This window comes from Tenrec ecaudatus, chromosome 17 (assembly GCF_050624435.1).
Source record: "Tenrec ecaudatus isolate mTenEca1 chromosome 17, mTenEca1.hap1, whole genome shotgun sequence".
NCBI lineage: Eukaryota > Metazoa > Chordata > Mammalia > Afrosoricida > Tenrecidae > Tenrec > Tenrec ecaudatus.
This window is the reverse complement of record NC_134546.1, coordinates 10,136,908-10,161,086: the sequence shown is the minus strand read 5'-3', so window position 1 is coordinate 10,161,086 and position 24,179 is coordinate 10,136,908. Positions and strand designations below refer to the sequence as shown.

The window sequence follows — 24,179 nt, the reverse complement described above, 5'->3', positions numbered from 1 at the left end:
ATTCCGTTATCTTCTCATTCCATTTTTCTACCTACTTTTTGAAGTCTCCTCCTATGCAACTGAACTAGTCCTAACTGGCACATGGGTTTTAAAGTCCTGAATTATTCGGTCCTTTTTACCTGGCACAGCTCTGGTGGTGCCGTTAGTGGTGGTGTGTTGGGAGGCTGCTGACTGCAAGGCCAATAGCCTGAAACCACCAGCCGCTCCACAGGAGAACGATTTGGCTTTCTACTCCAGTAAAGAGTGGTGGGCTCTGAAACACACAGGGGCAGTTCTCTGTGTCCAATCCGGTCGCCATGATCAGAACCGACTGCATGGCAGTGGGTGTTTTGTTTCTGTTTTCAGCCTTGCAGTCTTTCCCCTTCCACTCCAGCACGCACTTTCTCTCAGCACAGGGAGTGCTGGGCTCGCCAACATACAATGCCGTCTCTCTCTCCGGCTGGCAGGCCTCTGCATTGGGCCCCACGGGAACCAACCTCACTGCACCACAGCCGCCACATGGCAGCTCATGCCAGGAATTCTCAGGCTCTGTGAGCTACCGGGACTTGTGAACATCAAAGGCTAGTAGGTCCTTTTTTCCAGAAATGTGCACACTCCACATATGCACAGAACCACACAAAAGCCTCATTCTCTCATATAATTTATTATATACATTGGAAACTTCACTCATGGAATATAAAAACAAATCTCTGTTAAAGAGATGTTCCTCGCAGAGGCCTACAGGTCCATGATGACATAGTATATTTGAGAACAAATTAATATGCAAATAAAGAATTCATTAACTCAAAAAGAGGCTTCAACAAGACGGCTTCTGTTCAGCTTGCATAAGAGGTGGACCCTGTGATGTGTCTGAGGTAGGAAAATGCAGACCGTCTTCAATGCCCATCGATTGACTTTCTGGTGGTTCCAAATGCTAACAGCACAGCTCTCTCAAAGGCAGGCCCCCACGGCTTGCTCCCATGGGTGACGGAAAGCTTGTGCTGGAACACCAGCCTTCTCTCAGACTCTGTGCACAGTTCACGTTATCTCCCGGGTCTTCAAAAGGCAACGTGGGCATGGACAAACTCAATGCAGTTAGCAGCTACCCACACTGGAAAGTTTTCCAGCCACCGAGAACAAAAGCGTACTGATACATGCTACAGCACAGAGGAACCCTGAAAGCCTTATGCTGGGTGGAGCCAGTCACAGAAGGACAGACAGTGTACGACACACCTCTGCCGAGAAACTCCTCAGTGGTTGCCAGGGGCTGGAGGAAGGAGAGAGGCCCCCTGAAGGGTGCCGAGTCTCTGAGTGACAATGGACCGATGGACAAAGGTGATGGTGGTACAGCCAGTGACGTGAGCAATGCTACTGAACCCAAAACTTAAAACAGTTACCATGGCAAACTCTTGGCGATATATATGTGTATTTTTAACTGCGGTATCTTTTTTTTTTTTTTTTTTTTTTAAGGCTGAGGTCTTTGCTGATGTCTACACAGCAAGCGCAGGGCTGCCCCAAGGACATGAACGGCTCACCGGGAGCTCGTATCACAGTCACTCGTGAACACGCCCACTTCTCGCCACACCCAGCAGCAGCAGCAGCAGCAACGAACTAGGCAGTCTCCAAGGGCCCGACCTACACACAGGGCACCAATCAAAACTTCTATCACTAGATCTGCTTGGCTTAGGCTTTCAGAAAGCCTTTTTGGAAAGTGTTTATAAATAGCCGTTCTCCTTTGAGGACATCCGCATGGATAAAAACCCAGTGACTGGCTGTCTCAGGAAAGCAGGCAGTTGCAAGGACATGCTGCTGCTTCTCCCATGACCTGGTGCACAGCACCATAATCAGCCACATCCATCCTGGTGTGAACGGCATCACCTGACCGAAGAGGCTGCTCTCAAATGGAATGTGGTCACACAGGCCTGAAAGCCAGCGGCCTGGGTTTGAACCTTGGGCGCCACCACTTGTTCAATGTGCTATCTATAGAAGATTATTTAACTGCTCGAAGCCTCAGGGTTTGGTTGTTTTTCCCCCCAACTTCTTCACTGGTTTTCTTAGGCGCAGAGATGAAATGATGTGTGTACAGTGCCAAGCACAGTATCTGGCCCACAGAGAGCCCTCCAGTGCTGGCTGCTCTATTACATCATCACTCAGACATACTCCCCACCTCACACACACGGGAACAGTTCTGAAACTGGATGTACCATACAACAGAGGAGATCTTAAAGGCAACTCAGGTGCCTTTTTACCCCTCCAGTGGTACAGCTTGTAACCAAGAACACACATGTGAAGGAATATATGACTGAATTTCTTTCTCTGCTTCAAGTCACAAGCTAGTTCACTGAGCTCCCGCACATGGGACGCCAGCCGGCTCCTCCAGATGGCCAGGGGGCTCTCTCCCTGGGACTGCTCTGGCCTTGGCTCCACCAAGAACACACCACACGCTGCCCCAGGCTCTTCTGTTGCCTCGTGCTTGCTGGAAAAGCAAAACCAAGGCTACCCCAGAAGTCAGCAAACGTTTGTAATCCTCATTAACAAGTCTCTGGGTGACACAAACTGGTAGGGGTTCGACTGCCAGCCAAAAGTTGGCGGTTCAAGCCCACCCAGAAACGCCTCAGAAGGCAGGCCGGGTGATTTGCTTTTGAAGGCTCAAACTTTGAAAACTCTCCAGAGCAGGTTGAGGCTGCACACCCGGGCTCACCCATGAGAGCAGGCATCAACTGGAGCCCCACAGCAAGAGAACCGGCAACAACGAAAATATAGCTTTGTAATCATAGGATTTTATAACTTTAAAAAGCTTAAAGCTCTTTCGGGAAAAAAACAAAACATAAAACCTTTTGGACTGATGTTGATTTCATGTTACTTTGAAGCACTGAGAATATTTTCCAAGCACCTGAGGGCCTTAGGGCTAAGAATAATGAAGACAGTTGACTTAAACAAGCTCATCTATAAATGGAAATCTTTGTTTAATGACCTACTTTTCTCCATAGTTAGTCCTACCATAGGCACCCTCTTGGTTCTTAACGTGTTTCTTCTAAGTCATCTTTTATAATGTATTCTCAGTTCTGAGTTTCCATGAAAAGTCCTGTCAGCACTCTTGGTAATTATTTTGTGCTTCTTTCTGACTCAGCAGGAAGTTAAAACTGAGATAGAGATAACAAAAGTTCATCTGGATAGCTTCGGAATGTTTCTACTTCAAAATACAATGCAACTATCTTTACAAATTTTCTGTAAATCTAAAATGATTCTTTTAAAAAAAAGGTTTATTTAAAACGTATCAACTCTTGACCTGTATGGTACATGAATTATATGTCAATAAAACAGTTTTAAAAAGTAAATAAAACATACCAACTGCGTCTCCTTTATTCAATCCTCACTTGTTTCCCACATACAGCATTTTGTTTCTGAGGCGAAATGAAATTACTTGGTCTGGCTCTTCATCTATAATCTGTAATCTCCCCCAAAATGATTTGGTGGGACACTGCAAATAGGGTGTATGGACAAACATCTAATAAAAGGAGACTGGCCGGTATTGTGTAAGAGCCCTGGTGGTGGAGTGGTTACATGCTGGGCTAATTACAAAGCCGGCAGTTCGAAACCAGCAGCTGCTGCATGGGAGAAAGACGAGGCTATCTAGTCTCAGAGTTACAGTCTCAGAATCACACAGGGTCAGTTCTACCCTGTCCTATAGCATGACTTTGAGTTGGAATCAACTCAATGGCAGTGAGTATGGTTTATTGGTTTGGCCAGTTTTGCAATTCTTCAAGGTGAACCCATCTCAGAGGCAAGACGAGAGAGAATCCCATGATCATCAAGGGGAAGAGGCATACTTGTCTGAGATCCCTACCTGAAGAAGGGGTGACAGAAGAGACCGTGAAGGAGTTTCAGCAGCAAGAGAGTCCATGAGACGGAGCAGCTGGCTTCCTGGCCCACGGAATGAGTACTGAAACTTACTGCATTTGAGCAGGAAGCTAGTTTGTAGAGTGTAATGCCCTCTGGGCATTTATCAGCACGAAAAGAGCTTTGTACTCTTGCCCAGGCAAAAGACAGAAGCTGACCAGTGTGGCTGGAGGGAGCTGTGCCTGGTGTCACAGCTGAGAAGAGGTGCTATGGACAAAAGAACTGTAGCCCTTAATGTTTATCTTCAAAGCTGTTATTTGTTAACCTCCCTAATAAACCTCACAACAGTGAGTATTGTCTGTGAGTTTGGTGAGGCTACTACAACATATTATCAAAACCAGGAGAAAAGTAGATTGTCATGGGAGAGACAACTGGTATCACAATAGGATAAAGAAAGATGGAAAGTGGAGGCATGTCTCACCTCTGCCTCTTCTTTGGGCAGATGTGGATTTGGATTCCCCTTCCCTTTGGGGTCGAGGAAGTTAGATGTGGCTCTCATGCCATTTCTTCAGTTTCTTACACTTGACATTTCTGGCTCTCAAACTCCCACCTACTGCCCTTCTATTAACCACTGTAGCAATTCCTCAACAGCACACTTTTCCTTAGAGCAGCGGTCTCAACCTGTGGGTCACGACCCCTTTGGGGGTCAAACATTGCTTTCACAAGGGTCACCCAATTCATAACAGTAGCAAAATTACAGTTGAAGTAGCAATGAAAATAATTTTATGGTTGGGGGCATCACAACATGAGGAACTGTACTGAAGAGTCGCGGCATTAGGAAGGTTAAGAACCACTGCCTTAGAGGAATGTCAGACTATATTAGCTGTTAGGTGTCACAGGCCCTGAAGAACACCAGCCAAGGTTGAGGTTCCAAGAGTACTACTACCAGCTGGATCCACACTTTTATTTTCCCCAGAGTACACGAGTCTGCAGGGCTGCACTGACCCCGCTCTGGACACAAGAACAGCAGCTACAGGCCCAACTACAGCTTCAGCATTACCTGAGGTCCAGCAACATTCCTGAAGCCTCTGAAAGTCAAACACAGAACCACTGATGTAGCCACATTGTGAGGGTCTAACAAGTAACCCACACGCAGTTCAGCTCCACAGTCTTGTCAGTCTCCTAAGTCATGCCCCTTCCTGCAACAGGATAGGTCCTGTGCACAAAGACAGAGGACGGCAGGCAGCTCTAAGGGAAAACGACAACTGTGCACATCACTGCAGAATCCAGAAAGACGAAACGAGTGCTTTGACCATCGTTGTCTGGATGAATACAAGCTTATTTTTCTAGACATAGTTCTGGAGTGTCACTTAAAGACTTTATGTCAAGTAAAAGATGAGACTCTCTGATACCCACCACTGTCCTCAGGACCATTTTATTCTATGTCACAAGTTCCTACTAGGGGCTTGGGGGGGACAGGTTAGAACATCCTTATCTGAGACCTCATTTTATCCTTACACACACACAAACCAAATTTCTCATGGCAGCTGGAAAATTCACACCATGCTTGGAGCAAACCATCCTGTGGCTGTTAATGTCAGCTCTCGGACCAAATCTCCCTCCAGGAAGTCTTTCAAACAAAAGGGTGACCTTCAGGTGCGCACACGTTAACAATGCTTCAGCTTCCACAACAAGTAACAAACACCTGGGAACTCTTATCCTGCACAGTAACTTTCTCAGAAGGGCTGACCACTTCAACATTCACATTTGTGCCCGGAGTCAAAAAAGCCCTCACTGAAGAGCAAAACAAAAAGAAGTGTGTTGGAGCTAAATGCCGCACTGACTGATCTTCATCTCAATTCTCCTCCATGTCCTACTATGAAATCAACAACAACAGAAAAAGTTGCCCTTCATTACATAAGTCAAAGACACAAACTCACCCCTTTTGAGGGCTTTAAAAACATGAACATGCCAATCTACTCAAGCAACCTGGACATCCGTGTTTCCCATGTGAACGAAAAGCTTTCTTTAGAGAGCTTTTTTCACAGAAAGGAGACTCTGCTTTGGCATTGACAGAGGGTAGGTCCAGCCAGGTGACAGATTTTACCTTGGGGCTCAAAAGAATCTGTCCCAGCACCCTCATAAGCAGTCTCTGAGCCTTCTTGCTGCTTTCATTTCCTGTTCCTCTCCATCCCAATAGCTAAGCTCAAAAGTGACACGTGGCCAGAAACCAGAGACTCTCACAACCTATCTGAGAACAATGAAATGGTCCTATGAAACTGGGCATGCCTTCTGGTCTTTAAAACACTGTAGGGGCAGTGAATTATTTAAAGTGGCTCCTCCAGTCAAAGTCTCTAACTCCACCAAATAACCTTTCCCTGCATGGGTCTGGTAAGAAGGTGGGGAAGATACTGACAGGATATACCTGTGAGTAATTATGAACAGGATGCCCTGGAGTGGCATCATGCTGTGTATAAAACGAGCCCTCTGACAAGTAGGATGAGCAGTCTCATTACCAGCAAGAGTCAGGATTACAACACATCCTCTGGACCCGAGATCCTTGCGCAGCGAACCTTGTAACCCAGAGGAGAGCAGAGTGAGAGACTTCCCAACCCATGGAGCAAGTTACGATGAGTGTTTTTGTGTTAAGAGGCTTGCTTGCAGAGTGGGGCTAACTAAGGGAACTTGCTGGCACACAGAAGTGAAGGTGAGTCATTTCAGGCTCAGGGTTACTGGAGTGGGGTGCCATGGGGCACTTAATTCAGGAAGTTGGGCTTTCTGACCCAAGGAACTTGAGCTGCTTGAGCTGAATGCCTTCAGATCAAACTTTACAGCCAAGTGTATGCCCCTTTGGGCATTTATTAGCAGACCTGGAACTCTGTAATAACATATCCTGGAAAGCAAGTACCCGGAGTATTTCTTTTTAATCATTTCATGCTTTAATCATGAATTTTTTTTGTGAGTTTCTGTACAGTCACTGCGATGGATATTAGAACCCAAAGAAATACTGTAAAATAGCATTAATTAAGTCTGCACAAAGATTAACCTCAATCCAACTCAAAAAAGGTAAGTGTTCTGTGCTTTATGTAACTAAATAGTAACATAATCCTGTTTATGCCATTCAGTTAATGTTCACAAGGTAAAGCTGACCATTACTCATGTCCTAACTCCATAAATTAAGAGTTCTTCTAACTCAATAAAATCCAGACTTTTCAAACATACACACGTACAAATATATAATAAACAAACCTATCTATATACACAGACATGTGCTCACAGAGCTACAGTGAAGTATTCAGTATAGTAGGCAAGAAGAGTGAATAAAATCTGACAGCATAAAATTTTATTCTAAATATGTCCTTTAGCTAGTACCTGTGAATAAAATGTACTTTTATTCTAAATGGGACAATCTACATTGAAAAGCATTTGGGGTCCATTTTCTGGGGACCAAAGTATTAAAGAAAATGCCTGAAGATCTAAAAATAAACGAACGCATGATTGACCTGAGAGTAAATATTGTCCATTGTTGCAACTGCTCAGCTTTCCTCTGGCAGCACAGCAGTAGCCAGGGGCAATGTGTAAACAAGTTGACTAGGTTTCATATTTACAAAGACTTCACTAATCATATTGTACCTTAAAAAATCTATTTTCCTGGGTGAAGGGAGATGTCGGGCAGTGCAAGATATGACAAAATAATAATTCATAAATTATCAAGGGTTCATGACAGAGGGGGGAGTGGAGAGGGAGGGGGAAATGAGCTAATGCCTAGGGCTTAAGTGGAGAGCAAATGTTTTGAGAATGATGAGGACAATGAATATACAAATGTGCTTTACACGATTGATGTATGGATTGAGATAAGAGTTGTATGAGCCCTAATAAAACAATTAAAAAAAAGAAAAAAATCTATTTTCCACTTCTATTCTTTTTCTGCAACAATTTTGCATCCCCATAAGTAACTATGGCTCCCTACAAAAGAACTTCTCATAACCTTGTTGGGCTTGGGGTGGGGGTTCGGTGTAGTGTTGAATTGGAAACAAAAATCCCCTGTACTGATCCTGATCCCTCTGCCTTTTCCTCCACCACCCTCCAATTCCCATTTCCATTATCACTTGCTTTGGCTTTCCTAGCCATGGTCTATGTAACTCTCACCACATGTGTGGAACCACGCACACCGAGTATGTGGCACTCTAATGAGGGAACGTGGTCATTTTTGCCATCCTGTTAGGTATACAATGAGCCATCTCAAAAGCAGGAAAAGGATCTCACAACCATAAAGAACAAAAAGGTATAAGAAAAACACGTCCTTAGGACCCAGAGATCCTGTACAGGATCATTTTTGCTATTGTAATAATAAATATTTACACAACAGATAAAATATTAACATTACAGAAAGTTTTCAAGTTATAGACTGTTACCTCTATTTGAAATGTGGTGTCAAATATGGACAATAAATTCCAATGATATGCTCATGTTGTTAAAACAGGTTATGGATGGTACCTATGGGATCATACTTTCAGAGACTCCTGAGTTGGTGCTGAAGGGTAGGGGGTTGACATTCAGCTTCTAGAGACTTAGGCAGATGCTGAGGATATAGATTCTTTGCTCAAATTCTGAGGCAGAAGATGAACATTAGTGTGTCTTTCTTAAAAACCTACTGCTATACATTGTTACAGTTGGCATCAGAAATGGGAATCCTAGTAATGAATCCAGACTCATGGAAGCACAGCATTTTGTAAAAGAAGGAAGTGTCATGAGAAATACAACTTTTGATTCTTTGCCTCATTCACTGCCTTTGAGTCTGTTCTAACTCATAGCCACCCCAAAGGGCAGGGTAGACTGTAACTGCAAAGTAGAAAGCCCAATCTTTCTGCTGACCTTGAAGTTAGCAGCTCAATGCAAAACTACACCTCCACCAGGGCTCCTATCTGAGATGGCTAGTTTGGTGGTTATTATTATTGTGGCTGAAGGAGATTTAAGAGATGTTAAGCTACAGCTAGCTGAGGGGAGAAAAGTTGCTTCTAGAATGGCTGGGGACAAAAGTCTAGCTGGTTAACAAGACAGTTAATAGGTCAGGGCCTGCTGAATAAGCCATGCCAATGGCTTAAGGTGATATGCATATGAATGAGAGGCATTGCAGGGGTGGAGAAGAGAAAATCAAACTTCAGTTTTTTAAAATGGGTTGTACATTTAAGGATACCTCTTTATCTGACTGTACTATTGAGAGTCATAAACATAAACTATAAATCATAAACCACTGTAATATAAGACAGCCCCACCCAGGCTAACAAGTCTGTCAGCTTTTCCAAAGATCAGTAGTAAAAGGAATCTGCATATACTAACTCCTGGCCTCCTGTGCCCCTTGCTATGCAAACAGTAGGCAGTAGAATTTGGAGGGTAGTTGATATTTGGAGGGTAGCCAGCCAGCCTACTAGCATTTGTCACAGAGGTAAAAGATCTCTTCTCTGTATGTGATATATTTCCCCTTGTTTCATTTAGTTATTACTTCTGCCTTGTGAACCCAACATTTATGTTATCTATAGTTAACACTTGTAAGTGAACTACCAATTATGAAAACCTTGAAATTAAAGCAGCACTCAGATACAGCTCGGGTTACAGTGAGAGTATCCTCTGGGAACCAGTTCCCTAATAAATTCAGTTATCTGTCTCTCCATTCAGGTCAGTGGTTACTGATCAGACTCAACCTCTTCATAGTAAGGACTGGACATCTGCAGGCATCACTATGGACACTGGTTTCTCCTGCCTAGTACTGTCAATCCTTCATGTGTGTTAGAGACTGTGGCTACAAGAGTCCAATAGACTGTGGACGGAAACCCCGGATTACTTGTCATGGCTCTTCTGCCTTTGTGTCTTCCAGCAACAACTGGGCAGGAACTTACTTATGGTTAAATCAATGTCTAAAATTACCTAAAATTGTTCTGCATTTTATATAAAACTTACCGAATCCTCTGGAGGCTTCTGAATTTTTCCCCAATCCACAGAAGGTCCCTTTTCTTGCAAAAATCTATGAAAGAGCTTCCGAAATCCATCAAGGTCTTTTTTAGTATGCTATGAAAATAGAAATCACTGTTACAACCAGCAGAATGCTTACTATTTAACGAAAACAGACACAAGCTATACATTGAAGATGCCTCAAAATAAAATTGTCATAAAAAGGGGGCTTCAAAAGCTCATGAAAAAAATACCATCATCTGTTCATTCTAGTGTTCCACAAACTTGAATTTTTGCAGCACCCTCATATTAGAACAAGGACTAAGACTTTTTAAGGATCCTTGTTTAAAATTAAAGATAAATAAAAGCTAATGGGAACAAGGTTTAAAAGAATAAGAGCAATTAACCCTCTGACCTCCCACTAGCGTCATGTAATCTAAACACCATTTGGTCTATGGGAATTCTAATCGGTCCTCTACATTTATTCATCAACAGCTTTGCCTGCATATTTAAAGTGGAAATAAACCAAGAGAACAACAAGGAGCCAAAGGCACCTACGCTCAAGACATTAAAACCTTAAGTATAAAATTCATTTAATAGTTGAAAGCAGAAACTAAAAATGTCTGATGGGAATTCAATGTATAGAAAAATTAACACCCAACCAGTAAATTAAACTTTCAAATAATAAAGTAACCAATACAATAATCATTCTATAAAAAAAAGTTCATGTTGAAATTTGAAAATGGAAAAAAACACATTGATTTAGAGGTAGAAATTAGAACAATTCTTGGAAACCCCAATTATTATGGTTAAAATAGCATGGTTCTCTTAGCCCCGGCACTGTGTAAAAAGGCCTGCAGAATGTACGCCTGATTAACTTCTCACAATTCCATCTAAAGACTGATAGTATTTTCTCTACTCAAGATATCAAAACAGAACAAATAAAGTGTGATTTTTTTTCCTGATTCTTCAGTAGCTTTGGGAACTTGTTAGAATGTTAGGGGGGTGGGGAGAGGGAGAGTTAAAAAAACCAATTTTTTGCAAAGAACACATGCATACACTCTTCCACTTTTACGCAATTCTGATCTGTTGTTATTGTTATAACATCGCCTGCTTAGTTCAGGCTGCATGGCAGTAACTGAACTGTGGAGGCCCTACCTCAAACTCATGTGATGGCGCAGTGGTGAGTATTTGTTCTAGTTCCTTCTTCACAGATAATTCTAGTTCTTGCCGGATGACTTCTTGGAACTGAGACATGCCATCTTGAGACATTGCTTTGCTAAGATCTAAAACAAAAACAGAAAACCAACACCTGAGAAATCTGCTATTCAAACATCTGGTAGACTACCACCGAGCTTCTTCTGATGATCCTAGAATAAAAAGGCTCAACTGTACAGTCCCGCCATCCTCCCACACACAGTATTCAGCAGTGTTAACGAGTTAGGACAATACATTGTAAGGGCTCAAGGGAACAACTTTGAGGACAGTGCAGAATCAGGCAAGTGTTTTGTTCCTTTGTGCATACAGTCCCTATGGGTCGGAACTGACTCAAAGGCACCTAACCACAGATTTGGCTACAGGGTACACCAACATGCCTTACCAGTATCTAAGGCACTACATACGTTTAGGAAGATGAATCAGCTCCAAGTGGGAGGATTCATTTTCTTTTGAGCATAGAAGCATAATGCTTCTCATCAAAATGGCAAAATTAAAAACACGTTGTATGGTCATTACATGGAACATGCCCTCACAGAACTCAACACAAATCATAAGAGAACGGAAAAGGGTTTGCCAGTTTCATAAAGGCTGTAAGCTCCTCCCTCTTCTCTAGGCCAGATGAAAACTTTAAAGAATCCTTTCCATATTAGAATTTAGATCACTTATTTCTAAGATACCTTTGAGAACAGAAATTAGTCAACTGAGGAACTACTGGGGTAATTTGCTTAATTCTGGTAGCCCTCCTCCCCCAATGCCTAAAAATATTAACAAATGAGCTATTTAACAAGCTCTTCGAAAACTTTATATACACACTTCCCAGCCTATTAGAATCCAAGGGGGAACAAAAGCCAAGGAAATTTGGTTTGGTAAGAGTACAAATAGCTAAATGATTTAAAATAGCCATTTTATATCTGTTCTCTTCTTACAGGCATAAACCACAGCACAACTGTTTACAGACTCCAGTGCAACAAGCAAAATGACACAAGTTTGTTCCACAAGTAATTTCACTATAAACTAAGACATGTCAACAGTCACCTGTGTCTTCTATAAAGTACCTAATGCCATGTCTTGACTAACAAGTAGCAATTTGATTTTAATCTGTAAATAACCCATGACAATGGATGAGCACATTTATACACATCACGGGCCAGTAATTAAAAGCTTCGGAGGCCTTTGTTTTCACCCCTCTTGAGGCCCATTTTAAGCTGGAATTAACATGGCATCATCTATATGCGTTCATCGCTTTGCATACAGGGTTATAATTTAAAATTGTTCATAGCTAAAGCCCCCGCCCTGGCATCCATGTCTTCCTGAGATGCTGCTCCCTTAATTTGAACCAATTCCTGTATTAATGTTGGGGACCTAGTTGGGGTGTGTGTGTAAATATCTTCTAAGTTACAGAAATATGAATTGTTGATTCTCCATCACCATAAAAATAGAGTAAGTATGCAATAATTTTTAATAACTTGTTGGTATTCCTGTTACTGTAGACCTGCTGCTTGATTGCCAAAGTTAGATCTCTGAAAGCAAGCATTCAAACACTACTGCATTCCTGAAAAATAAAGTAATGGAAACATCTAACTTACTTATATTCTGGGCAAATGCTAAGATGAGATCAAAACTAAATGCGACTGCAAAAGTTTAAAAATACTGTAGTAGCCGCCTGAGATTTGCCTAAATGAAAACAAGTTGAAAAAGAAAATAAAACCACTGCTAGCAATTTGCATGACTTAAGGTAAAAACACAGAAGCTCTCTCACTATCATCCTATTAAGCAAACAGTCTGGCTGGAAGATTGTGAACATTTAACACTCTGTGTGATCTTTGCCAACTGCAGCCTGTCCAACCTTCAAAATATCAAGTTTAAAAGCCAGACGGAGTCAAGTCCTTCCCCACGATTTACCATGTCCATTGATTTTATACACCAGATGCACACAACGAGCCATCTGTATTCATTTAATTCCTTTTACAAAAGTGAACATTTTGTACAGTTGGCCTCTGAACAACATGGGTTTGAACTGTATGGGTTCACTGAAAAAACAAACTCAATCCCAACGAGTAGATTCCAACTCATAGTGTGACCCTATAGGACAAACAGTAGAACTGGGCCGTGAGCTTCTGAGACTATAACTCTCCGGGAGCAGAAGGCCTCTCTTCTCCCTGGGTCCACTTTGTGTAACACTCATCATCTTCAGGTGAGCAATTCATTCCTTAATGTGAATCTCATTAAAAGAGATCTCTCAAGGTTCTCGTGTAGTTTTCCCTGTGTTTAGTGCAATACCATAAACTCCAATGGAACTCCTGAGAAGTGTCACTAGTGATGCTGATAGTGCTCCTGAGAAGCAGAGAAGAGTCATAACATTACAAGAGGATGCTGAGGTTGCCTACCATTTCAAGATAAGTGAGTCCAGTGTAAGAGTTACTGTAAAAAAAAGAAAAAGAAAATTCATAATGCCATTAAGCTGCAGCTACATCAACAGGCCCGGAAACCTTGCATGTTTTATGAAATACCTTTTAATTCCATACTGAAACTGTAGCTTTTAATGTGGATGCAGCATACGAAGGGGTACCACCCGTTCCCCAACCTCCCAAAAACAATATCTTCCTCCACAGAAGCTATGTATGCAAGACTATTTACAAAACAACCTCATTGCCTTAAATGAGTGTACTCTCCATTACACTTAAAATGTTTTTCAAATCTGCGATTCCATTCTAGGAAACATTTTTTTCAAACTCATTGTGGGGGGAGGTCAGATGCTCACAGGCATCCTCCCTGAGGGTGAGTAGTTGCCAGACTGCAGGGGGCCCCACTCCCTGCTGTTAAGGACAATGGACGCCTGCAGTCATCATTTGGTTCCTGTAGGTGGAGTTCATACCCCACCGATAATGGTCTCTATCAGTTGAGCCAGGGAACAGGCCAAACCAGCTCTGTGACATTCAAAGTTAGGATCCGCCCATCTTGCCACGTGTATACCCCCAAACCCTCCTCTTCCTATTACGTGGGTACCCCTAGATCACCCCCTCCCATTACTGTACCACCTATAGCACAACCCCTTCCTGTGATGTATGTCTTCACCCATAATTAGGGGGCTTGCATGTCCCCCCAAAATATAAAAAGCCTGGGCTGGCATTAAAATCTCTCTCTCCCTCCATGTGGACCATCAAGTGGGGTTGAAGTGAGCATGCTACCATGAACTGTGTCTGACTCCATTTATTTCAATAGTTCTCTTCTATCTCTCATGCTCTCTATAACTTTACTATGATCTTCGCTTATTATCGCTGTACAATTGCGCCTACTGGACCCGCAATGATGTGTTAGGGGCTGGCTTCCCCTGACAACTCATCTGTTGGGATGGCTTACAGCACCTCCCTCATTTTTTCTTCATCTCTTCTATGTCTTCCAATGACTGTCCTTTCATGTCCCCTCTTCATTTGTGGCAACAAAAAGAAGTTGCACAGAGTGAGGTCAGGTGGGTAAGGAGAGTAGGGCAAGAGAGGAATGCTGGTTTTGTTTGTTTTTTGCCAAAAACTGGTACACTGAGATGGCTGTGTGAGCAGGTGTATTGTTGTGGTGGCAAAGCCAGTCCCCTGACTCCCACAAATCAGGCCTTTTTTGGTCACACACTGTTACACAATCTTTTCAGTACCTCTAAATAGAAAGTTTGATTAACAGTCTGACCTGTTGGAATGAACTCAAAATGCACTATCCCCCTCACATCAAAAAAGCAAACGAGCATTGTCTTGATCTTTGATTTCAATTGATGAACTTTTTCTGGGCGAGGTGATGATGGCATCTTCCACTGGCTTACCTGATGTTTACTTTCGGGGTCATAAGAATAGCAGCATGTCTCATCACCAGTAATGACCTTCGGAAAAAAAGTCTGGGTCCGTTCCAAGCTGTTCTTTCACAGCTTGGCATGTTTCCACTCAGCGTTCTTTTTCCTGATCAGTCAGAACCCAAGGCACAAATTTCGCAGCAACCTTACAAACTTCCATTAAAATTTGCTAAACCAAGCTCTAAGATAGTCCAGCCAATTTCCCCCTCTCTTCAATGGTCCAGCATTAGTCTTAGAGCACAAGTGCACAGGTTTTTGTCGACATTCTCATCTGTGTAGGAAGTGATGGACATCCAGAATAAGGTTTGTCATCACTCAACATTTTACCTTTTTGGAAACAAGAAAACCACTCATATACTGGAGTTTTTCCTACAGCATTGTCCTTGTAAGCTGTGGTGAACATCACAACAGTTTCTGTGGTGTTTTTTCCCAAGCAGAAAACATTTCACCGCCGCACGCTGTTCTCTTAAATTGACCATCACAAAAAAACGAGTTCCAGTGAAACTGTTTTTATATTAAAAAAAATTCGCTGTGAAGAGACAACCGTCCCAGGCAACGCCACTGAGTACACTAACCCAGAGCAAGTTGCTGGATGCTCACATATTGGGAAAAATTTGTACTACCAAAATTCTGCCCAGCAAAGCTTTATTCCATTTTGTTTGTTGTTTTTTTTGGGGGGGGTTGTACCCCCTCATATAATGTATATACAAAATACAGTCAGAATACTCCTTAGAAGCAAGAAAGAGGAGACTCCTGTCTTATGTACTTTGGACATGTTGCCTGTAGAGCCCAGTCCCTGGAGAAGGACATCATGCTTAGTTAACTAGAGGGGCAGCAAAAAGAGAGGAAGGCCTTTGACAAGACTAATGGACCTAGTAGCTGCAACCAAGGGCTCAAACATGAAGCCAATTAGAAAGATGGCACAGGACCGGGGGGTGTTTCTTTCTACTGTACAGGGCGTCACTATGAGTCTGAACTGACTCGATGGCACCTAACAACAACAAAAAATAAGGACTAGGGAAGGGTGTTCAAGCAAGAAGAGTGAGCAGGGAAGAAAGTAGGCCCAGACTAGAAACCGCTTCCCTTTACAGCAACCTGAGCCTATTCTAACTTTTCTAAGGGTTTGGAATGTCCAGTAGAAGAGGTACAGCCTTGAGATGCTTTCTTTGATTGAACACTCTCAAATTACACTTCTGGTAATGACTGTTGTGTTTCTAATGGAAGATCAATGAAAGAATCCCCTAAATAATGCAAGCTCTCTAACCTAAAATGGTCTTTCTAGCCCCACTTCCTAGCAATATAGAATTGATGCTCTTCTACTTTACAGAGAGAGTGGCTTAGGAATCAAGTATTTCATTAGCTCAGTCATAAATCTAAACATTTTTTAGAGCTGGGAGGAGCCATTTGATTTTTCTTAAAAAATGAAGAAACCATACTTTGTGGATTTTATTGAAAATAGGTAAATGACTTGCCCAAGGTCACAGAGAGGACTAATTCTAGCACCCAGAGGAAAACCTAGTTTTCCTGAGCTCCAGCTGACTCACCACTTTTCCCCCTAATCTGGTTCTCTTCCATCCTTGGTTTACATTCCCTACATATCACTTCCCCCAAAGCATTTCATCGGAATCTCTTCTTATACCCAATGAGTAAACAGACTGGAAACTCCTCAGCACACATCAACTGGGTTTGCTAGAAATGTCTCAGTCAACTTGATGATTCAAATTGGAATAGAGTAGGCAAAATTTTTTGAGAAGCCCCCCCCAAAATTTCTACATTTTTCTTGCTACAAGGACTAAAATCGAAACATCAAGGACTATCCCCTGTTCAACTGGAACCCCCAAAAAAGGAGAAAGGAGGTGGAGGAAAGCAACAGAATCCCGAGGTAGGAGACATTCAATCTGATGAGCAATTGTTTTTGTTTCTTAACTTGGATTTCATTTCACCCATCTCAGCAACAGGGAGGTATACATACCTTTCTTTGAAACCCTAGTCCTGGCCCAAACAAAACCACTTCTCATTCTACATTCTAAAGCTTATTTCACAATGCACAGGCTCAGAGAGGCCACTTGGAGAATATCAAGAGCCAAAAAGGGAGTGAAGGGCCCTGGGGAAGGCCAATTTCCATCATCAACCAAAGAGGTCCAACTTTCTTTGAAAACCCACTAAGTCAGAGAAGTGGAGAATTCATTTCATCTTAGACCAGAAATGCCTGTGACACATATATGCATAAAACGCCAAGAATGTAATGGCTGCTAGAAATAATTAAGTGTAAAAGTGAAGAAGACTAATACTGAAAGGCATTGTGTTCAAGCTCAGTAGCCACTCTGGCACAATCACTGCAGGTGGTAAATATTCTTCTCAGCAAAGCTCTTCTATGGATTATATCACCCAGTATCATCCTACACCTGTGCCTCCCTCTCCAGTCACACCTGTTTCGACATCTGCTACTTCCCTCCTTGCTTCTCAAGATTCCTGAAATTTTATCCTCAGACCTCCACCCCTCCACTCTCCCAGATCCCCCAATTACTCTTGCTAACAACTCAATTATGTGCCCCTCATCCTGAACTCCAAGCTCATATTCCCTCAGCTTTCTAAACCCTTTATACCTAGATACCCAACTGGTTACCTTAAACTTAACATATGCAAAACAAACCTCAACTTCCAAACTATATCACCACCCACCCACACACCCTGGCCCAAACTCCTCTAGGCATCATCATTCCCCTGGTGGCTTAGTATTTATGAGTTAGGCTGCTAAATGCAAGGTCACCAGTTCAAAACTATCAATCACTCTGTGGGAGAAAAGGTGAGGCTTTCTACTCCCCTAAAGGGTTACTGTCCCGGAAACTCAGAGACAGGTCTACCTTGTCCTATAGAGTCACTATGAGTCAGCATGGACTTGATGGCAGTGTTCACCAAAGTAGAACAGACACAGTTGGTTCTTCCTTCCTTCCTGCTCCCAGCATGTCTAATTCAATAGCAAACTACTTAACTGAACTGCCACAATTCCACCCACTGCTTTCCATCCCCACTGCTGCCATCTTCCCTCCCCTTGACTTTTCACTCTCCTGGCTAAGAGCACAACAGTTTTCTAATTAGTCTGGGCAGATGGTCTGATCTCCCCAAACCGCAATACACATTATCACTTCTCCTCAGCATGAGAGGGGCAAGGCGGGGGTCAACACTGGTGACCCTGACCAAATAGATTCCCACCTTCTTGACTGAGGGGGCTGGAGGGAGGAGGAGGGTCTGGGGAAGAGAGGAGGGAGCAGAAACTGGTACCACTGCACAGTTCTCCTCCCACCTCTCAAAACTGCTTTTTTTCCCCGCCAGATGTTACAGTCCCAGAACCAGGCATGCAGCTGCAAAGGCCAAATGCCTCCGTAAGAGACTGTAACTATATCTCTGAATTTATATGCCAGAATTCCCAAGAGCCTGATGGGATGGATGGACTGTACCTTCTGCCCATCTGGCAAAATTGGGGCTAACAATGAATAGTGCCAAATTGCCTAGAGGTCGAGATAGGCCACTCGTCTTGCATCTATGTAACCCCACCCAACACAAATGGGAATGGACTGAGGGAGAAGCACTTGCTGGACTGGTCTTGCTACCAACAATCTGGACTGACATTGTAGCTGAACCTGAGGCCCCTTCCCAGGGTGGAAAAGTCTGGATAAAAATAAATAGCAAATTGAAGGAAGGAGAGGAGAACTAATAGCTGAAGGTAAAGGAATGAATAAACGGGTTATGCGCGAGGGGAAAATCTAACAGTATGCTTATACCTTAAGAGAGACTCAGGGTGAGGGAACAATCTCTCAGTTATCAGGACACAGGAAGGGAGGGTGAAGTTGAGACCACATCTGAAGAACCTGACCAGAACAGATGGGACACCTATAAGAAATCTGAATGGCTGATACTTAAGTAACCTCACCCTTAGGACACTCTGCTACAATGAATGACTTGTTTGGAACGAGTAAAATGATTGGGGGGAGGAAGTTCATCCTTCAAGCATAAAAAGGCTAAGGGCTGGAAGAGTCAGGTGGTAGCCTATGGTATAGTTCATTCCTTAGAAAAGCCCATTTAGCCATGGTCTTCCTTCTGTGATGCACTTTAAGTCCTGGGCCCTATACTTGTGGTTACAGTCCCTTCATGGAGGTATGTTAGGCTAATCAGACGGGATTAAGGTGAGATATATTTTCTGAAGTCAAAAGCCACACCTCCACCAAAGCCTCAGGAATGGGTTTTGTGACCTCCCTTTCCAGACTGTACATGTACTTGTGCTGAGTCACCGGTGACAAATCCCAATCAGATGGCAGCTATCGCCCAGAAAACCTGCTGGCCCAGGACGTGGGTAGCAACTATCTTGAAGTGAGGTCCCAGTGTGCTCTGGCTGAGCAAGAGAGACCTTGATTTTCACCTTCAGATGGTTTGCTTTCTTGTTCTGGATCCTGCATCTATCTGGCTTGCCCCTGCCCGACCTCCGGTTTGGGGGACCGTTGCAGCCTGTCACCTGAGACTCAATTTCACCAGCTTCTGCAGCCTAGTTAATGAGGAGGAACCTTCAGCTGAATGTCTAAACGTTGGAACTGGGCCTTACCAGCCTCCACAACCATGTAAGCCATTTCCATTAAGGGTGCATGAGCTCTATGAGGCGCTACAGCAAATTGTGGAGCCCTGAGATGTGAGGGAATATACTTAAGAGAAGAGGGGTGGGGGATCAGAGTAGCAAAGTCAGACATGGGACTTCTTCAACCTCCACCTCATTGGGATCAATCTTGTATAATTATTGCTGAAAGAAATTACTCTTGCAGTGGTCCGGTGCCTAATGAAATAAATACAAATTAGGAAAATCTCAAAGGCCATGTGGAAATATCTGAGTAATCAGAGCTAATGAAAGTGCTACAGCAGGATGCCTAAAGGTGGCAATTTCCTACTCCATTTGTGACAACTAGATCAGTACTTCTAGAGCCTTAATGTGCATATATATTCCTGGGGGGGGGGGGGGTTGGAATCAAACTCATTGCCATTAACTCAATTCTGACTCATTGTGACCCCATAGGGCAGAGCAGAACTGCCCAGAAAGTTTCCAAGGCTATAATTTTTACAGATGCAGATACCACATCTTCTAACCGCCGACCTTTCACACTCAGCAGTGAGTGAAGTGCTTAACCACTGTGCCACTCGGGCTCTCCTGGGATCGTTCCTGCACATGCTCAGAGAGATTCTGACTCGGTCGGTATAGGGTGGGCACAACATGCATTTCAACAAACAAATGCGGCCAACATGGCTTTCAGCAGCTCTGAAACAGACTACGCTCCCTTTCCCCTACTATGATGGTGGCAGCCATTTCTAACAGAACCCTCTGCCCCAGGATCATGTTCTTCAAAAAAGGCACCCCATTCCCATGCTCAGAGGAATCTAAAGCATAAGGCCCCAAACTTATGTGGCCTACTGCACCCTTTCCAAGAAAAAAAATTAGTCAGCACCCCCAGCAATGAAAATTTTTTGAATAACTCATAATCAAAGATTAATATGGGCATATTTCTGCAGCCCCCTGAATCACTATGGTGGTGAATTGGGCCACAATGAACTACTAACCACAAGGTTAGTGGTTCAAACCCACCAGCCGCTCTGCAGGATGAAGATGATGCTGTCTCCTCCGATAAAGATTTAAAGTCTTAGAAACCCAAACATGCAGTTCCACCCTATCCTACAGGGTCAGTAGGAGTCAGTATCGACTTGATTGATGACAGTTATTTTTTTTTAAGATTTCTTTTTTTTAAATAGTTCCAGTGCCCGCTAGAGTGCAGCATCAGTCACTGTCAGAAACACTGGGCTAAAGCTTTCCCAATGGTTGGCCCAAGCCAGTGTGCCTAGGAGGGGAGTCTACTAAAGGACCTTGATGAAAGGCTTTCCTCATGGAAGAGACAGAAGAGACTACACATGCACAGTGTTTCTAGGTGGCCCACTTCACACCCTAAGTTTCTTCTGCCACTCAGGGACCAAGAATGACTCAGATACAAAGGAAAGAACCCTAGTATGTCTCTAATATGGTCTCGGTACAAAACTAACCAATCCTGGAATCCCCTACTATGAGATTTATATGATAAAAGGCTGTATCTTTAGCCAGATGAGTTGGCACTTTTCTGCTATGTGAAATTAAAAAGTATCCTAACTATTGCACAATTGCTCTGAAACACTAACCTTAAGTGCCACTCAGCGCTTTTAAAGTTGGGGAGTGGGGACAGGTTGTGTGAGACAGGTTATGTGAATGATCAAGTATAAATTCTAAACTTGTCAGAATCATTCCAACTTCAGACCTCTCCTGATCCTGCAGTACCGAGACTCAAAATCTTTGACTTGATTTACCCACTGCCATCTTAATTCAGACTCACAGCGCCCTGTGTGTTTCCCTGGTTGTAAATCATTATGAGAGGAATAACACTCATCTTACTCCATCACAGGGACTGGTGAGTTCAAACTGCTGTTAACAGCCCAATACACAACCCACTACACACCACCAGGGCTCCTCGTGGCTTGACTAGCCTCTGTCATTTTGGTGGTGGGATTCCTATTAAGTGGTAGCCTTTGAATATCCAAAAAGGACTTTGTACTACAACTCTTTTGGGGGACCATGCAATCACCACGGGGGTCTAGATTTTATGAACACCACTAAAAGTTGGTATGTCTGCCTAGATGCTGGCTACAACCCCAGCATCTAAGTAAACATTTAAGCACAAGCCACATTTTGTTACTCAGCTTTCGATTCCCAGCATCTAGCATAGTGTAGGCACTAAACTACATACCAAGATTTAAATTCTCATATGATATTAATGGCCTTCTATTCACTTTATCATGGGAGCCCGGGTTCAAGGTCAGCAGTTCCAAACCACCAGCAGCTCCGCCAGAAAGAGTGGGCTTTCCACCCCCGTAAAGAGTTCCGGCCTCAGAAACGCACAGGGGCAGTCCTACGCTCTCCTTTAGGGTCACTATGAATTGGAATTGACTCAATGGCAGTGAGTTTTTTAGTTTTTTCCACTTATCAGAATTCAGCATACATATAATTTTCTAGAAATCTTTCTAAACTAAGCAAGGTTACCAATTACACGCTCCTATCCTTGTACCACCCCTTTCTAGTAAACTTTTAAAATTATTTCAGTAGTTGTGTTTACCCCAACAAATCATCAACTTCATGAGCACATAGCATGCCTATCTTGTTCACAGCGGTATGGTGTTCCACTGCCTAGCACAGAGCTTGAGACATATAGTATATGCTGAAGTAATGCTTATTAATAAACAAGAGCCTATTATGATCCAGTTACAAAGGATCCAGTTACAAAGTCTAGATAAAAATGACCCCTACATTTCCTTGTTACTGTCTTACCTAAATTTTAAAGCAGCATTTTCATCAACTGCATGAATTAAACAGAATCGGGTCATTGATGTATTTGCTGTTGTTGGGTGCCTAGTGGGATTTTCCTGGCTGTAAGGGAGCAGATCACTAGCTCTTTCGCTCAGGGAGCCACTAGGTGGGTTTGAACCACCAACCTTTTGGTTATCAGCCTAATGCTTGACCACTGGACCACCAGGGCTCTTTTACAGTTTCTGTAATCACTAGTGGTACATCTTAGTGATAATGAGATTAGTGATAATAGATGAAGAAACAGACCCCAAGTTGCTGACTTTCCCAAGGACATAGTGGCAGTGCCAGGGCTGGAATCCAAGCCCACTGTCGCCTGTTCCTCCTTCTACCCTGGGCAATTCTCTCCTCTCTTGGTGACAGTCTGTGCAGGGCTTGGTACCTCCAGCTGCGTGCCACCCTGCTGAATGAAAACTGGCAATAACCCATCTGTGTCTACTATGGGAGGTTAGAACTACACATTAGAGTAAGCTCTCCCTATGCTCTTCAACTTTGCATTATATATGCTCTTCATGGTCTGTTTTCTGAGCAGTGAAAAATCGAAGAAAGCTTTTATACGGTCTATAAATATTTTATTACCAAGGCTAAGCATTTTATCATTGGATAGATGAATCCGAAGTAATGAATACCGTGAGATGTTATTTCGTTTTCCTGCACACTCTTTGGAAGTTTTAAAATCCAAGGAAGAAATATAATGAAATGAACATCACACCAGTCTTTGCCAGGGCAGCAAACTCACAGGGAAACACAACTCCAATCCTTCCTGTAAAGAAAGAGCAAGTGGAGCTTTGTCCAAAGGAGTGTTCTCTAAAACAGTGTATTAACAGTGTACTATCAGTGACCACCACATAAAAAAGCAGATCAAGCATGAGTATTTCATGTACATGTGTGTAACAAGGAGGCTTTGTTTTTAAGATGCAAGGGAAACCATAGAGCAATTGTGATATAACTCTAGATTTACAAAAGAAAAAGTGACAGACATATTTTGGAGAATGTAATATTTTGTTGTTTATTTAAGTTAACTCTAAGACAAGACAGGCAATTTCTCCACGGCTCTCAAAGTTAATCCGTAATTGACAAAACAGTTTGGGGACACAGTCAAGTTCATTTGGCAATGACTAGAGAAACAAACAATGGAACTGTTGGCAGAGCCTTAGATAATAACTCTGCAGCACACTGAAGGCGGTGCCTGCAAATCACCAATTCAGAGACCTGGGATGCAGCTTCCAAAAGGAACTTTGTCCCAAATAAGTCACAGAGCGAAAACACATACGTAGTTTCAGTTTTCTTCAGAGTTTAACAACTTTCTAAATACAAAGATGCATGCATGCCTGGTGGAATTTTAGAGCTCTCAGAAAACTAGTCTCAATTAATTGTCCCTCATGGTGTAGTGGTGACATTGTGTGGTCAACAGTTTGGAACCATCAGTGGCTCTGAAGGGAAAAAAGACAAAACTTTCTACTTCCATAAAGAGGTCTTAAAGGCTTGAAGGTCTTAAAGGGGTCTTAAAGGCTTGAAGATAAACAAGCGGCCATCTAGCTCAGAAGCAACAAAGCCCACATGGAAGAACACACCAGCCTGTGTGATCAAGTAGTCCTGAAGGGATCAGTTATCAGGTATCAAAGAACAAAAAATCATATCATTGGCTGCACACCTCCATGACACGATCGCCGAGGAAAAACAGGTGCATAAGCAAATGTGGCGAAGAAAGTTGATGGTGCCCGCCTATTGAAAGAGATAGTGTCTGGGGTCTTAAAGGCTTGAAGGTTAACAAGTGGCCATCTAGCTCAAAAGCAACAAAGCCCAAGTGGAAGAAGCACACCAGCCTATGCGATCACGAGGTGCCAAAGGTATCAGGGATAAGGCATCATCCAAAAAAAAAAAAATCTTACCATAGTGAATGAAGGGGGAAGTGCAGAATGGAGACTCAAAGCCCAT

At 43.0% G+C, this 24,179-nt stretch overlaps 1 protein-coding gene across 3 annotated transcripts in view; it reads right to left on the bottom strand.

The window, feature by feature from the left end:
- Window positions 1-24,179, bottom strand: part of UGP2 (UDP-glucose pyrophosphorylase 2) — a 53,108-nt gene that overhangs the window by 19,709 nt on the left and 9,220 nt on the right. For all 3 annotated transcript variants that reach the window (XM_075535709.1, XM_075535711.1, XM_075535710.1), the window contains exons 2-3: window positions 10,927-11,054; window positions 9,778-9,885 (exon numbers count right to left, since the gene is read on the bottom strand). In XM_075535709.1, coding sequence (XP_075391824.1) covers window positions 9,778-9,885; window positions 10,927-11,054 — 236 coding nt within the window. The remainder of the gene's footprint in view (window positions 1-9,777; window positions 9,886-10,926; window positions 11,055-24,179) is intronic.